General features: G+C 47.0%; 1 protein-coding gene across 1 annotated transcript in view; it reads left to right on the forward strand.

The window, feature by feature from the left end:
- The window catches only part of TECTA (tectorin alpha), a 65700-nt gene extending 48687 nt beyond the window's left edge, over positions 1-17013 (forward strand). Inside the window, exons 12-22 of the mRNA XM_072822401.1 lie at positions 358-741; positions 2705-2991; positions 4439-4719; positions 7278-7388; positions 8541-8743; positions 9830-9993; positions 10435-10683; positions 14168-14330; positions 15485-15572; positions 15846-15962; positions 16535-17013. Of these exons, the coding sequence (XP_072678502.1) occupies positions 358-741; positions 2705-2991; positions 4439-4719; positions 7278-7388; positions 8541-8743; positions 9830-9993; positions 10435-10683; positions 14168-14330; positions 15485-15572; positions 15846-15962; positions 16535-16635 (2148 nt within the window). The 3' untranslated portion in view covers positions 16636-17013. The remainder of the gene's footprint in view (positions 1-357; positions 742-2704; positions 2992-4438; positions 4720-7277; positions 7389-8540; positions 8744-9829; positions 9994-10434; positions 10684-14167; positions 14331-15484; positions 15573-15845; positions 15963-16534) is intronic.
- The last annotated feature ends 576 nt before the right edge of the window (positions 17014-17589 follow it).

Below are 17589 nucleotides of genomic sequence, written 5' to 3' on the forward strand. Positions count from 1 at the left end.
AAAAAAAAAGATTTATTTATTCATGAGAGACAGAGAGAGAGAAGCAGAGGGAGAAGCAGGCTCCATGCAGGGAGCCCGATGCAGGACTCGATCCCGGGTCTCCAGGGTCATGCCAAGGTCACGCTAGACCCCTGAGCCACCCGGGCTGCCCGATTCCCAAGTTCTTGATGGAAACCAATAAGGACCGACTTGCATAGTGTCTGGCGTCCAGGGGCGCGGACCTGAGGTCAGCGCGGTCCTGCCCGGGGCGCGCCCTCCAGCCCCATCCAGAGGCGGGCGCCCGGGGCGGCGGGGGGCGGCGGGGGGCGGCGGGGCGCGGGGTCCGCAGCCTCACAGCCGCCGCCGCGTCTCTTGCAGCCCAAGCAGCTCTTCTGGAACAGCGACTGCACCCGGCGCTGCCGCTGCTTCCGCCGCAACCTGATCCAGTGCGACCCGCGCCAGTGCAAGTCGGACGAGGAGTGCGCGCTGCGCAACGGGGTGCGGGGCTGCTTCAGCACCCGGACCTCCTACTGCCTGGCGGCGGGCGGCGGCGTCTTCCGCACCTTCGACGGCGCCTTCCTGCGCTTCCCCGCCAACTGCGCCTTCGTGCTCTCCACCATCTGCCAGAAGCTGCCCGACATCTCCTTCCAGCTCATCATCAACTTCGACAAGTGGTCGGCGCCCAACCTCACCATCATCTCGCCCGTCTACTTCTACATTAACGAAGAGCAGATTCTCATCAACGACCGAAATACTGTCAAGGTGACAAGCCTGCCCTTGAACCTTGAGAAGCGTGGCCCGGAGCCAGGGCTGGGTTTTTTTTACCCCTGATGACCCGGGGTGGGGATAATAGCTTGTTGCTCCACGTGAGCCCTACACAGACGGCCAGATTGCAAGGAAGGAAAGCTACAGACCCTGCAGGCAGAAGGACGGGCCCTGTTCTGTCCCTCGCTGACAATTCCGAGGCCAGTAGTGACAACGTGGGTGCTGATAAGAGTCCCGGGTGATAAAATGGTAGATAATCCTCGGGGTGGCACAGGTAGGGTGGCCACCCTGTTGGCCAACTTTGACTCTGGATTAATTTCCAAAAAGCACGTTGTTTGTTTTTCAGAGCCTTTAAAAGTATTCTTGGCTCAGCTCAGCTGTACCAAGACCAGCTCTTTCATCGCTGCCATCCTTTCTAAAAAGTGGGGAGAAGGCAAGCATTTGCCTACAAAAATAGCTACCTTGCTAAAAACCTGATGAGAGCATCCCCCACTATCAGAGGGCTCCGTGTTGACATAGCAAGTGAAAGGCAATAGGACGCTGAATATGGTGGATTTCTCCTAGGATGGCCCCCTTCTTTAGCCTGGTGGCTGGTCTCTGGTTTATTAGACTTGCATATAAATAAATGTGACTCTCCAACCCACCCCCATAACTGATATGGCTTCCCAACTTGAATTCTTCCCACCCCTTCCATGTAAGATATAATCTACTCTCATGATCTACTGAAAGCGACCTCCAGCCTCTCAGCTAAACAGCACTGTGCACAAGCTGGCAGACCTGAAAGACGGAGCCAGTCTCCATACTGTGATTCCAGCTGGGGAGGGTCAGGGAGAGAGCCAGGACACACACTTAACATTTTCCAGAATTAAGGGTCATTGTGTATATTCTTCTCTCTCCCACTGGCTCAGATAATCATGCATGGAGCGTATCCTTATTTGAAGAATCATCAGACAGCTTAGGGTCCAGCATTAGGCAAAAGACTGGCGGTATTTTGCAGGCTTAAAAGGAAGAGTCTGGATTTTAATGTTTTTTTTTTTTTTTTAACTTCAATGAAAGCTGCTACTGTTTTTGACACTCCAATTCCTCTTGCAAATTGGCCCACCTAGACACAACTGCATTGCTCCCGAATACGGGAGCTAGAAAGTCAAAATGACCGCCCGAGAGAGCAAAACTGACATTATTACTGAATAAAATACTCCAAGCTGGCCAAAATGGCAAAGAATCATATTTTCTAAAAGGGCTTCTGCTTTTTTTAAAAAAGAAATAAAAGTTACTAATAACCTGGGGGAAAAAAACTCAATTTATTTGGTAAGTACAGGAAAAGCACGTTATGTTCTGTGCTGAGGGCTAAGAAAAGAAACTGTTAGAAAGTAGGAGAATCACGAATGCAGAAAATACTGCGCCTATAGGACCTTTGGGGTGTGTATGAGGGGCCCTCCAGTGTGGACATTTTATACAAGAAAACAATAAACATGGCAGTGATCCCCAGATTCATTTTAATCGTGTGTTAGATACTCCTTAGCACAGGACTGGGATTTCATTTCAGTAATTGGCTTATGCTGGGGAAAGTTTTATACAAAAATCCCAGCCATTTGTAGTGGATTGTACTTTTGTAATGTTTTCTTATCTTTCTGCCTACATGTTTTGCTTCTTTTGAGGGAACTCTGGACAGTATAATGAGTAAATGCCCTTAAACTGTAGGGCGGGGGTCAGCAAGCTATAGAATTTGACCAAATCTACTTGCTGCCATTTAAAAAAAAAAAAAAAAGCTTTATTGGAATGCAGCCTCACTAACTTACTTACATATTGTCTATGACTGTTTTCATGCCCCGAGGGCAGAGTTGAGTGGCAACAGAGATCATATAACCCACAAAGCCTAAAACATCTACAGTGGCCCCTTTACAGTAACAGTTTGTCAACCTTTGCTTTGTGGTAATTTACTTTCTTTCCCCCACAATAGGTCAATGGCACACAAGTGAATGTTCCATTTATAACCGGGCTGGCAACCAAAATCTACAGCAGTGAGGGGTTCCTGGTGATTGACACCAGCCCCGACATCCAGATCTACTACAATGGTTTCAATGTCATAAAGATAAGCATCAGTGAGAGGCTGCAGAACAAAGTGTGTGGCCTCTGTGGCAACTTCAATGGGGACATGACTGATGACTATGTGACCTTGCGGGGGAAGCCAGTGGTGAGCAGCGTGGTACTGGCCCAGAGCTGGAAAACCAATGGCATGCAGAAGAGGTGAGAGTCCTAGCTCCTAGACTCAGTGTCCCAAATCCCTCCCCCCCGCCCCCATGTCCATGACAGGTGTTAATGAGGAATGCACTCTCTATAGCATCACCGCTCCACCTCTGCAAAGAGCTGAGCCCCAGGTCTTTGGAGTTTTCAGGAGGCAAATAGGCATAACGGGGGTCTCAGCTATTTCTGGAGTGGCGGAGGGAGGAATTGGGCTTAGAGGATATGATTCTGAGTTTTCATGTCATCTAGCCCTTGGCCAAGCAGAAGAGGGTGCCCAGGATTAAACACTGAGGTCTTGGCCAGCTGCCCACCTGCAGCTTGGGAGAAGGGCTATCCCTTGCTCCCCGGGGCTGGGTCTAGTTGTGTACCCATGACTCTCACTGGAAAGTGTGGTTGTGGTTGTGCAGGTTGAGGGTGGTGGAGATCAGAAAAGCCTTTGAAAAATGGAAATCATCGAAGTTATTATGAGGCCCCTCTTGGACCACCTGAGATAGAATGAGCTAAACAAGTTATCCCAAAGGTACTTAATGCAGGTTACCTCTAAGCTACTGAATTTTGTTTAAACATTTCTGGATCTATAGATGTGCTTCTTTCTCATGGTATTTCTTTGCTTGTATAATGGCTCCATCCCTAGTACTTTAGCATCAGCTAAATACCCAGATGGGGAAATGATGCAGATGTAAACCAAATACTATCTTATAAATTAGACTATTCTGAATTATGGGCCCCAGAGCTGGAAAAAACCTCAGGCACTATCTAGTCTGAGCTCTTCCTGTTCTAGGTGAAATGGAATCTAGACCAGTATAACTTACTTGAGGGACCCTGTAAGTGGCAAAGTCCAGATTCTCCTCCTGAGGAAGTACGATTCTGTTTGAGTTTCTCCCTGACTTCCTCCCTTTCTTCTTTCCTTCCTTCCTTCCTTCCTTCCTTTTCCTCCTTTATAAACTATTTCAGCTGGCTATCAATTTTTTTGTGAAGGTTTTTGCCTTTGGTCTCTGATAGCTATATGGGAAGTGGTTTAGAAGGCTCCTGGACACTACCAACTACCATTATTATTAACTAATAATAATAACTCATTATTATTATGGTTCTTATTGGTATTATATCAATGCCTGTTCATGGTTACTGTATCAGTTATGTCAAAGGTTCTCGGTTATCATATCAATATCTGCCTTTCATCTGACACTTTGGACACCGACCTATTATTTTAGTTGACCCTCACTTCTCCAGTGATAGCACAATAGGAATTACTGCATCACTTTCTTAGGTGGATAGATCGAGGCCAGTAGTACCTGATTCACCTAAGATTATATAGCCAGCTAGTGTTGGGATCAGCATACTTCCCTGACTCCTGGGCTAGCAGAAGAGGTAGGAGATGGGGTCTCCTCTCCCACCGGGGGTCTCGGGCTGTCTTGGCCTCACTTTGCCTGACCAGACTTCTCGCCCCCAGCTGCAACGAGCTGCAGTTCTCACAGTACGCAGCCATGTGCGATAACGTGCACATCCAGAAGATGCAGGGCGACGGCTACTGCCTCAAGCTCACGGACATGAAGGGCTTCTTCCAGCCCTGCTACGGGCTTCTCGACCCCCTCCCCTTCTACGAGTCCTGCTACCTGGATGGCTGCTACAACAACAAGAAGTTCCAGCTGTGCGGCTCCCTGGCCGCCTACGGGGAGTCCTGTCGCTCCTTCGGGATCCTCAGCACCGAGTGGATTGAGAAGGAGAATTGCTGTAAGAGAATTATTTTATTTCCATGGGTTCTTTCCTAAGTTAAAAGAGCAGCTTTGCTGGCAACACCACTTGGTCTAGGCCTGGCTGGCTGGCCGGCCTCTAGCTGTACGTCTGTCCCCGGGGTCAAAGAGTTGAGAGCTACAGCAGAGATTCCGTGGGGGGCCTTTCAGGGGAACCTCATTCACCTGTGGTTCCTCTCCAGCTATGGAATTTGGGACACCAGCTTGGGAAGATGAGGGTCTCTGGGTTGGAGGAACACCAATTTAGAGACTTATGAGGTAGAGGGAGAGAGGATGGCATCCTGATTGATATCAGATCTCAAATCCAGCTCTTTCCCGCCTCCTTTACCAGGGGTCAGAGCCCAGCTCAGAAACAAAAGGCACGTGGCAGGCGGCGAGTTGGAGCCGAGCTGACTCTATCTGCCTGGCTTGAAAGGACGCTGTGATTGGATTTGTAAAGGGATTGTACATATATTCAATTAGCTGATAAAATAAAGATCTATAGATTGTTCTTATTAAATTTAAATTCAATTAGCCAACATACAGTACATCATTAGTTTCAGATGTAGAGTTCAGTAATTCATCAGTTGCACATAACACCCAGTGCTCATCACATCACGTGCCCTCCTTAATGCCCATCTCCCAGTAGAGCTATCGATTCTTATATTTCTTCTGTAGTAAGAAATTATTTTGATGTGTAAATCCATTATACTATTTGTTCATTTTCTTACTAAGTTAATCAAATAGATGGAGCAAATATGTATATAAGCATATTAATCTGTCATATACATATATGTGTCCATATACATAAATGGTCCCCTGTCTCATTAATGCAGTGTGATATTGTGGCCAACAGAATGTGTATGCACCACCAACCCGATGTGCAAGCAGGTACCACCATGAAAACTGGCACCTTGCAAGACTGCGTGCATTTCAATACATTTGCAGACTAACCCTGATCAAGGGTAGGGATGCACTTAATTCAGAACTAAAAACAATGTCGTTGATTAAAATAGGTATCCAGTGATTTCAGAAACTCTTAATAAGCAAATTACTAGTCTCTGCTGGAAATCAATATAATTTGTTGATAACTTTAATATTTTACCCTGTTGTGCTAATAAGCAGTACTTAAAGTAAGTTTAAAATTAACTGTCTTGAAACCTTAAAATTTTCCCTCTATAGAAGGGCATGTCTTATCTGATAACTGGCATAAGGACCAACATATTTCCAAGTGAGGTGTTTTTTCCTTCTGTGGACTGTAACCTCCACGCTTTTGTTAATCTCTGGGTTGTTTTCATGCTGTGTTAATCAACTGTAATGTTCCGTTGAGTGGCTGCTGGGTATTTAGCACCGTGTAGGTACTGGACACACTGGTCAAGTGAAAGGATCTTTAAAAAAGGAAGCCTTTAAAAATAAACGTATTTCCATTCTGCCGATGGCTCTCCTTTAGTTGAATTTCTGGGAATTAAGACAGGGTGATGCTAAGCCACCCCTGACCTCCCACATATTACAATGAGATACTTAGCAGAGGGGCATGGCAGCTGAGTCAGGAGACGCATCTGAGGCAGCATGGGGTTTTGCTTTGTTTTTAAATTCTTAAAGCTAACTTGGCTCATGCTGGGATGGAACAGTTGTTGTTTCTTTAGCACTCACCATCCCATGCCATGATGAATAGGAGGATTATTATATCTGATCGGGAGAGAGATTCTTTAAATAAGGAAACAAGTTTCTAAAAGAAAATGCTCTCAATTAGTGTTCCTTAAACCGGGGAGTTGACGATCTTGCAGGTGGTCTGTGGACTCATCTGCTACAGAAATAATTGTTTATAATATGATGATGGTGACACGCCACATACATTTGCTTTTTTACTTAGTTTTACCCTTGTTGGCAAAACAGTACAATTAATCTAAGTCAGTGCTGGCGAGCCGCGTGTAGACTTTGGTTGGTCTATTTTTATAAAATTAAGTACATAGAAGTTTATGGGGGGAAAGTAGGCTATGAATCAAAGCAGACCAGCAAGTCCTATTCGAAGGACCTCTCTGGGACTTAACTGGCCCTGAAATTTTCATTCTTGACAAATATTTATTGAGCAGCAGCTTTGAGGAGGCTGGGTGCAGGGAGTATGGAGATAAAGGGTTGGCCCCTACTCTGTACAAGTACAAAGATACAAATGCATGTCATGCGTAGAACAGGGTATCTTAAGAACAGTAATCGTGGTAGATGTTGGCGGTTCAGGGTGACTCTGCGTTCCATCCTCACCCCCTACCTTCCGCTGTGTGGACCTTGGGCACGTGTCAGCTAGGAAATGAGGTCCCTGAATGATGGTGAGGGTTAGGGGAGACACCGCGGCCCCAAGCATGAAGCCGGGTGCAGGGCCTGGAGCAGGGGCCCGATCACTAGTGCTGTCATCACTTTCTGGAAAAGTGGTCTGTTCATTCGCAGCTGCCATCTGACCGCCGCCAGTTCCACGACAGTGGCAAGTCCAGGGTGCAGCCACCTGCTGCCGAGCGTGGGTGTGAAAATCAAATCGTGCGTGTTTCTGTTTGTTTTCCTTTTTAGCAGGAGTGGTTGAGGATCCCTGTGTGGGGGCGGACTGTCCCAACCGGACCTGTGAGCTGGAAAACGGAGGAGAGCTGTGTGGCTGCGTGGAGCCGCCGCCTTACAACAACAGTGAGTGACACCTGCCACCTCCCCGCCTGGCGGCCCGAAGGGCTCTAAGGGTGGAGCCCCTGCGGCCTCGCTAGTTAGAGACCCGTGGTGCGAAGCCCTGGGGAGCCTTGGGGCAGAACCAGGAAGCAGCCTGATGTCTTCAAAGTAGGCTAATGCTCGTCTCCTCATAGCGACATCCTTTTCTTCAATAAATCATAATACCTAAATGTGTGCGTGGATAGAATCAGCCAGTTCCATCTGGGGCCGTATTTAACATCTGAGAGATCCCAGTTGATCTCTTAGGCTCACAGGGAGGTCAGGCAGTGGGCAGCAAACACAGAGGCCTCGGAGCAGGGTGCCAGGTGCTTTCAGGCTCGCTGAAAGCCATTAATTGGTGAAGAAACAACTGCAGTGTTTGAAGCAAACAGTAAACAACTCGGACCCCAGGTCCCAGTCCTAACCCCTAAGGGCAGCCCCTTAGGGGTAGGAATAGCCTTGTGGGGCACACCAGTGATGTTGGCCTGAAGGGGGGCTGCATTGACCCCCCCAGTTCTGCGCCCTTGCCTGAACCAAATAACTCAGGAGTGCTAAATTGTAACATCATAATGAACCAAAAGGCTTCCTAGGAGGGGTGCTGTTCAAGGGTTTCACCTGAGCAGATGAAATGCTTCTCTCTGTTTCTACAGGGCTCATTAACCCTCTGTTTATGTGCTCCTGGAAAATGTCAATTGGCGCAATCGTGTCAAAAAGCAAGTGCTCCTAGCGTGCCTGGGGGTCCGTGGGGGCCTTAGGAGTGGCCTGCCCAATGCTGCTGTCACCCAAGGGCATGTCCTTCAGCCACTCTGGGATAAGCCAGATGCGGCGTGCAGCTTATGGGGAAGTCACTCCCATCAAAGTGGGATGAGGTCCTGGGTCTGTGAAGAAAAGACGAAACATTTTATTAGCATTTTCATCTGTAAAAAAAAAAAAAAAAAAAAAAAAAAAGCTTAACGGTGTCCCAGCTATTGTTTTGAATGAATTCATATACTCATTTGGTTGGATCAAAGCTTAATTAGAAATGCCCAGCCACTGCATGAAGATCATTAGCCCCCGGTAACAGGATGCCTCACCCCCACCCCTGCAGCACCACCAGCTCCCTCTGACTAGCCTTCCTGTTATAACTGTTCCCTACAGACTCCCATGACATTATTGATGCCGAGGTGACCTGCAAGGCGGCCCAGATGGAAGTTTCCATATCTAAGTGCAAACTCTTCCAGCTCGGCTTTGAGAGGGAGGGCGTGAGGATCAATGACAGGCGGTGCTCCCACATCGAGGGGGAAGATTTCATCTCCTTTCAGATCAACAACACCAAAGGGAACTGTGGCAACATTGTGCAGGTGAGAACCTGGGGCCGGAAAGAACATCTGGCCGAGGTAGTGACAGCGCCGGGTGTTTGCACATTGAGTGTCTTTAAAGCCAACTTCAGGGTGGTCTGCTTAGAAATATCCTCCGTGGAAAACAGCACAAGGCGTATACAAAATGCAAGACATCAAGGAGAAGAGTCGTCTGGTGCTGAGTGGTTAATTGAACTGAAAGCTCATGGTAAGTGGCAGGTTCCTGTCCTCAGTTTACGCTGTCTGCTGGCATCCTCTGCCCTGCGTATTGACAAATTTTTGTTACTTTGTTCATGCTTCTCTTCTTCTTCCAGGTACAGATGGCTGGGTTCAGCTGTTTTTTTGGGGGGAAGGGTGTCCCAGACACCATTTAACAGTTGGCTGCAGAGATACATCAAGGTCCCAACTTTTTATGTCAGATTATCCAATTGATAGGTTGGCAAAGCTTCTTGCTTCTTATCCCCCTGTTCCTTTCTGCTGTCATCGTTGTCATCTTCTCCTCCTCCATAGTCATCCTCTTCCTCTTCCTCCTCCTCCTCCTCTTCTTCTTCTTCTTCTTCTTTTTCTTCTTCTGCTTCGCTTCCTCCTCCTCCTCCTCCTCCTCCTCCTCCTCCTTCTCCTCCCCGTGTGCATTAATGCTTTATCAGGAGGTGGATGAGTGAGCAGTGCAACCTGCATTTGTTCATTGTGGTACCTGTGGGAAGGCTTGGTAGAAGATTGGTGGGGGAGAGATTTTAGATTAGGAAGTGAAAAGGAAGGTTTATATTACCCCAGGATGGCAATGCTTCGGGATGTCCCCAGCTTGGGTGTCCACAGATGACTGGGGCTGGTCGTCGTTAGAATTCAGGGTATGTGAATCCAGCCTCCGTGGACACTCAAGGTTGTCAGACTGAAGGGTGCTGTTGACATCTGTCGCAGTCCTTTCGTTATTATTGTTAGGAAATGCCGAAGCTGGCTCCATCCTGACTTACACCAGTCTCTGGGTTATGTGTGGAATGAAGCCACATCTCCATTTTCAGGGCTGAGGATTTGAAATGCAAGCCACATACTCCCACATTTAATGATTTCTGACCTTCCTTTGCTCTGCAGTCCAATGGCACTCATATTATGTATAAAAACACAATCTGGATCGAAAGTGCCAACAACACCGGCAACATCATCACTAGGGACCGGACGATCAATGTGGAATTTTCGTGCGCTTATGAGCTGGATATCAAGATCTCTTTAGATTCTGTTGTGAAGCCTATGCTAAGGTAAAGAATCTCATGGGCTGTGTGCATTGCTTTGTCTTTTCCTTGACAGTCAAGGTTAGCATAATCAAAATTGCTTGCTAGCATTTGTCTTTGAAACACTGGAGAAGAAATAGTTCATATTTTCTGCACCTAAACACCTTGGACCAGCACTGCTCAATAGAACTTTCCACAATGATGGAAACGTACTGTATTGCTATCCAATACAATAGCTGTATATGGAAACGGAGCAATTGAAATGTGATTAGGGGTGCTGAGGAATTGATTTTTTTAATTAAATTTAATTCTAATTGCCACATGTGGCTTGTGGGTACCATTTTGGACTTAGACTTTACTCTCCTCTGTTTTGCCTTCCCTCTGCATTTTTAGCTTGAAAGTGGTAGTGATTGAATAAATATAACTTGGGGTCTGGGGTTCCTCACCTCATGATTGTTTCCCTTTTAGTGTCATTAACCTCACAGTTCCAACCCAAGAAGGCAGCTTCACCACCAAGATGGCTCTCTACAAAAATGCCTCCTACAAACATCCTTATCGCCAGGGTGAAGTGGTGTTGACGACGCGAGATGTGCTGTATGTAGGGGTCTTTGTGGTTGGAGCTGACTCCACACATTTGATTCTGACGCTGAACAAATGCTATGCCACCCCCTCCCGTGACAGCAATGACAAACTCCGATACTTCATCATTGAAGGAGGGTGAGTGGCCTCTTATCAGAGGACAGTTTCAGAGCCTTTAGTATGAATCTTGGTCAACAATCTCAACAATCTTTGGAGAAGCGAATGGCAGCTAGTGTTTGTATTTTACATCCATGAACTAGAATTCTCTTCACAGCCTGTGAGGTAGACATTGTAAGCCTTGCTTTAGATGAGCAGGCTGAGGCTTAGTGAGACCAAAGCAAGTTGCTTAAAGTCAACAGCAACTTAGTAGTAGGTCCCTGAGTCCCTGTGGGATTAGCTACAAAATATTTTCAGTGTAATCCAGGAGGGGACTCTTCTCTGCCTACTTGGCATTTCAGCTTGAGAGAAATGTGGATCACCTGCAAATGAAAGCATGTCATGAGAATAATTGATGGTTGGTGAACAGGACACCTGTCAAAGTCTGAAAAGAACTGGAATAACAGAATAGAATAAGAGCATAAATAGAATAAACTATAGTTGCCTATAAAATCAGGAGTTTCTTCTTATTCACCGCTAAATGCCTGGCACCTACTGTTTCCGGAAGCACAGAGCTTATGTAACATAATTTACCACAGGAATGAATCAGGAGAAAGGACTCTAGACCACCCAACAAAAATGAGAATTATTTTTATTTTTTAAAAGCATGCTGGTTCTATGAATGTAGTGTCTTTTCTATTTTATTTAAATAAAAGCAATCTCTTTTATTAAAAAAATAAAAAAATAAAAACATGCTGGTTATGTCAAGTGACAGTAATTCTGGCCAGCTGTGACAATTAAAGACAGACTAACAGGAGAAAGCTGGAAAAACCTCTTAGGCTTCTTCGTGGTGTCCTCTGTCTTTGGAGAGAAGGATGCTCCCTTCCTTTAGGAGGGAGGGCACCTCAACACATGAGGGCTTTCTGACCTGTCTCAGGGGACAGGAGTCAGGGGGAGTTCAGGGTGACCTTTTTGCTTCTGCTGTTTTCTCAAACTCCTTCACCTTAAGATGCTCAGTATGCCAGGGCACCTGGGTGGCTCGGTGGTTGAGCCTCTTTGTCTCAGGAAGACCCTGGGGTCCTGGGATCAAGTCCCACATCAGATTCCCCGCAGGGAGCCTGCTTCTCCCTCTGCCTGTGTCTCTGCCTCTCTCTGTGTGTCTCTCGTGAATAAATAAATAAAATCTTTAGGAAAAAAAATACTCAGTATGCTAAGGTGCCAGATTGGGGTTTAAGGGGTCCTGACCCCTATCACTAGCCTGAGTCAACACACCTGCCCTGAGGTGGTCAGGGAGGACTGTGGATACTATAATTAGCTTTAAGGTTGAAAAGAAATAGTTTCTCAAAAGAAGGTGTGGTTCTGGGCAAACAGTAAATATCCAACTACTTTGCAGAGAAGTTAGGTACACAGTTCACCTGCGGCCACTCAGCTGGCCAGGGACAGAAGAGAGATCCTTTCAAGTATTAAGACACACCACCTCCCAGCTGGCTGGCCAGGACTTGTGGCACGGAGTGCTGGGGCTTTTGACTTCCTGAGCTGATTCTTAGGCTCTTCAGAGGCAAAGGGAAGGACTTGGTGACACCTTGGTGGCTCACAGCCTGGATGCCTCTCCTTCCCATCAAAGTCCTTTCCTAAAGTGAAAGATCTCAGATCTAAGCCCCTGTGCAGATGTGAGCCCAGTTATCAGGCCTCTGTCTCCTTTGGAGGACACAGTGGCATTTAGCAGTTTTTAAACAGCGTTTAATAGACTTGACCCAGAGAGGAGAGCGATTGAGCGTGTTCATAAATCTCAGCCTCCCCCAGGACCTAAACAAAAACCTTCAGGTGAAACTCTTGTTTGCTTTCGTCATATGGAGGTGTTTTAATTCATGAGTCCCTCTGACCTTTTTCTGGAGGGACATGATCATTATTTACCTGGTGAACTTGTCTGGTGGGAAAACGAATGCACAGTGATGAAAGCATGAGCAGCAAAATAGGTTTGCATCAGAATTTTGTGGGGGTAGGGTGGTCAGCTCTTCCTCTCCAGCTCCGTTGAGGGCAGCAGTGGCACCTCCCAGTGACTCAGAAGTCCCAACATGCCGGTCACTTCTCCCTCCTCTTCACACACCTGGACAGAGGAAAGGACAGTTGTTCCTCTGATGGTGGACAAAGGGTTCGGGTGCTTGGCTTGTGTGCTCACACCAAGGCACGCATCCACCTAGCGTGTCCCCGCTTCCCCAGGCTCCGTGCTTCTGCTCCATGTGTTTCTGGTACCCCAAGATCAAGTCCCCTCTCTGGGAGGGGGTGGTCTGGTTAAGAGGGAAGGCCCATGTGAAGATTGGAGGGCTGCCAACATTTTTGAAACTTCGAACCAATTTAGATCATTCAAATGAATAATAGTGACAATGAAAAGTATGGCAAGTAGGTTTTAATTTTGAAACATTGAAGAGACAATTGCCTTGAAGACTGATTACAAAACCTAATAGGTGTGGGGATGCTGGAGGGATAACCTCAGGTTTTAATTTTCCTTATCACTAAGCTATTTAATTCTGTGGGCTCAGGGAAGGAAAGATTAAAAAAAGAAGAAGAAGAGTCACTCTTTTTATCTTCATCATTTTTAGATAACTTCTTGGCCTGTACTGGCCAACCTTGGCCATGGTGGCACCATGCATTTGTTCCCTCATTCATTCATCCACAAAGATGGTTAGATCCATCCTGCGTGTCCTATAGTGTGTTCGAGACGCAGTGGGGATTACAACCTGATTCTTGCGCTCTGGGAATCCAGGGAAGGCCACCTGTTCCTGCCTGGTCAGGGTGGTGCTAGGGGGTATTTGTAGAGAAGGGGGTGCCACAGACTGGTGTTGGGGAAAGAGCAGGAGAATTGCCTGCATGGGAAGTATTCTAGATTGGGGAAACTTCATATGGAAAAGGCAATGGGGCATAAGAGGCTGTGATGCGTTTGGGGAACTCTGTGTGTGGCCGTCACTGGCCACTGGCTCAGTACCACGAAGAGGTGGGGGTGCGGTGGGGGAGCTGGAGAAGAGGTGGCCACCTACAGCATAAGGAGTCTCAGCTCATCCCAGACAGTTCCTCCTCATCCTCCAGCTCCCACCTCTTTGAACATGTGCAAAAGCAGCCCAATAGGGGTTGAAGCAGGGGACCCTCCTCTCCCCACCCTGGAAATTGGCCGGAGGAAGTACAGCTGAGGTGGGGACTGATCATCATGTGTGTTGAGTTGTATCAATAAAGCTCAGGGTGGTGAGGGCACCATGAGAAGGTGAAGCTGCAGGGGGGTAGGGGGCCATCATTTCACTTTTGGTTGTAGTTGGGATACTAATTTGAGGTGTTATTTGATGCTTTTCAAACAAACCATGAAGATATATAGGACTGGTAGCAAATGAGAACCCCACAGAGCCCAGAGGTCATCTCAAATGCAAAGACATCCAGACCCTATTGTGATGAGGTTTTTTTTTGTTTTGTTTTTTGTTTTTTGTTTTGTGAAATAAAGCCAATGTGTGAAGCAAAGATCCCATTTTTTCCTGAATAGGTGTCAGAACATTAAAGATAACACCATTGGCATCGAGGAGAACGGTGTCTCACTCACCTGTCGCTTTCACGTCACCGTCTTCAAGTTCATTGGGGACTATGATGAGGTTCACCTTCACTGCGCAGTATCACTGTGTGATTCCGAGAAGTACTCCTGTAAGATAGTAAGTGAGGGTGTGAAAATGGGATGCCTGGCCCTGTTTCTCACTGTCCCAGTTTTCCCAACATGGAGATCACAGAGGCCAGGATCTGGGTGTCCCCTGAGAGTTCTGCGGCACTCACGCGGCACTAGGAAGTGGCTAAGTTGGGTGATTCCAACCCAGATGCTTATAAGGGTGGAAGTCATCTTTGGTGAGACAGCAGCAGAGAGAATGCGGTAGAATGATGTCCATTTACTCCTCTTTGTCTCTGAAATGTCAGTCTGTCATGGGCAGAGCACTAGATTGGGGCTTCTCAAACCTTGGTACCGTTGGCCTTTTGGACCAAATCGTTCTTTGTCATAGGGACTGTTCGGTGCATCATAGGATGTTGAGAAGCATCCCTGGCCTCTACCCACTAGACGCAGAGTACCTCCTCTCCAGTTGCCCCACCCAAAAATGCCTCTACCCTCTGCATTGTCAAATATCCCCTGGGGGAGGGAGGACCACCGCCCCAGCACCAGAGTCTCAAGGAGCCTGGCCACCTGAATCTGAAGGGAACAGTGGGGACAAGGTCCACCACACTCCCAAAGCAACTCCTGGCTTCAGGATACTTTATCCAGGTGTTCTTTAGACAGCCACTTTCCTACAGCTCATCCAGATCCACGCCAGGGCCTGAAGCTCTGGGGGTGGCGGGCGGGGGGCTGCTGGAAAGACGTGACAAATCTGTCCTCTCTTCCATGCCAGGCTTACGTCCTCACCACATACGGCTGTGTCCCTAAGATTTTACTGCCCTGGTATCTGCCTCCTGGTCTTTAACGCTCCAGCTTTATGCTTCCCCAACACTTGCAGAATCAAGCTGCGAATTATGGGCAGAGCCACTTACAGACGCCACCGCCTACCCTGTTGCCTGATGCGGTGCAACGGTCCTCATTCCTGGGAAGGGAAGGGAGCCTCTTTGAATCCAATTCTTAATGTGGAGAATATATTTAATTCTGTTCAACATAAAGCCCAGAGTCCCAGTGGGGCTCCATGATCAAGAATGCATTGGTTCTAATTAATCTGAGCAGCGATAGTGCTTGAGGCTGGAACCACTGCCTCTTTTGGAGGTTGGAGACGTGGTGAAGAATAAGTGATCAGCTTAATTGTGTGAGTTTTCCCTCTGGTGTTCTGTCTTTCAGACTTGCCCACAAAATTCCAGGATTGCCACAGATTATACCAAAGAACCTAAAGAACAGATCATTTCAGTGGGACCTATTAGGAGAAAAAGTACGTATGTCCCCCCCCAAACACATCATAAAGTATTAATTAAAACAATGGCATTTGAAGGCTTGGACTAACTTTTGGGTGTGTTTCAACTACGATGTGAATCTGGTGAATAGGAAGTGGAGGACACCATAATGAAAGCTTTTCATGAACCCAAAAAAGCCACAGCAGCCCTGGGCTTTTCTTCTTCCTCTCCTCTCTTTGAAGCTTTGCCGGGAGATACGCATTGAAGATTTGGCCTGTCTGCGGTTGATCTGACCAGCGGCTCTCTTTCAGGGCTGGACTGGTGTGAGGACAATGGAGGGTGTGAGCAGATTTGCACGAGCCGGGTCGATGGGCCTCTGTGTAGCTGTGTGACGGGGACCCTGCAGGAAGACGGCAAGAGCTGCAGAGGTAGATGCACCTCCCATTCCGGGCAGGCAGCTGGGGGCGCAGGGAGACACGCATATGGGAAGCCCATATGCGTGGCCCACTCAGTCAGCAAGTGACCTATGAAAATTCCAGAAATTAAGATTAAGATGGGAAGATGAGGGAAGTGCTGAGGCATTCTAGCACCATCTTGGAGCTATATATATGTTTAACCTTTGGGGCCCTGTTCTATCTAAAAGATGAAGGTGACTTTTTTTTTTTTTTAAGTAAGTTACCCACCTATTTAAGGATCAAATATTGGCCTTAAATCTGGTCACCGAGTCTACCTGGGGTGTGGCTGGCACTAGGATATTTGATCCAACAAAGGACATTTCTTGCAGTAGCCTTAGCACATGGTTTCCCTGAGGTTAGCAGGACTCTGCTAAAGGTTGAGTTAATTCTGCTGCTTTCCTGCCTCAGTCAGCACCATTTGGATAAAGTGAGTTCTTGGCAATGAAGAAAGTGGGTTCATTCATTTCGCTGAGTACCACAAAGAGTTCTGATTCCAAACAGCTATCTTTCATCATAGGACTTACTGTGTTCCTCTCTGTTCACAGCCTCTAATTCTTCCATTGAACTTCAAGTTTGGACGCTGCTTCTCATCATGACCCAGATTTCACTATGGCATTTTGTCTATAAATCAGGCACGACCTCATAATTAACTCAAGGTTGCTATATAAAGTACTGTAATTTACTTACTTCAACTCCCCGTAGGATAAAAGTGTGTGCCCTTAAGTCAAAGCTTATTTGAAAGTGTCCAGCATCTCAAAGTGATACCATCTGCCTCAAACAGTCAGAGTCCCAGTAATGCGTGAAACTCCCAGCTCCTCTTTCAGGACCCAACGGGGCTTCCAAAAGCCAGTTGTGGAAAGCAGGTATCTTGCCTAAAATCTCTAAACAGTTGTCACTAGAAACTTTGGTTCCCATGAAAAACCAGTAAAGGAAAAAAAAAATTCTGGTTAGAGAGGTCTGACCGGAAGTCTAACCAGCAAAATCTGTCAAACCAGTGCTGTTTCTGGAACATAGTTTTTCCAGAGAAAGGGCCTGTTGGAACAATATTGAGAAGCGATGCCTGGAAGGTTCGACTCTGTCTAAGGAGTCTTTCTGATGTTTGGAAGAGTCTGATCTCTGATATGCATGTGTTCTCACTTCTGTTTATGATGTGTTCCTTCCCTCTCCTCACATCCCTCAACCTTGCCATGGCAGCTTGGCCACTCGGGATGTTGTCTGCAGACCTGGGGAACCCCACCTCCCATCCCAGACCCAGACCCTTCTCTTTGACAAATCAACCAAATCATTTTTCATGTGTTTTATGCTTAAATAAACTTTGTGTTCAAGTACTCTCAGGACTTGGTGACTGGAATCATTCTTACTGATATTAAGCTTTGCATTAAAGAGCATGCTCTGTTTGCAAAAAAAAAAAAAAAAAAAAAAAAAAAAAAAGGAGCAACGGTTGGATGAGGTCGACCCTGGCGGCCAGAGCTTTAAGGTATTTTGGTGTACGGCTGTTCGTGTGTACTTACAGAGCATTAGCAGGCCGTCAACGTGCGGCGTACAAGAGAAGCAGGCTGCGTGCTCTTTTGTATACAGAACATAAACACACATTTGCTGT

The sequence above is a fragment of the Canis lupus genome, chromosome 3 (assembly GCF_048164855.1).
Source record: "Canis lupus baileyi chromosome 3, mCanLup2.hap1, whole genome shotgun sequence".
In the NCBI taxonomy this organism is placed as follows: Eukaryota; Metazoa; Chordata; class Mammalia; order Carnivora; family Canidae; genus Canis; species Canis lupus.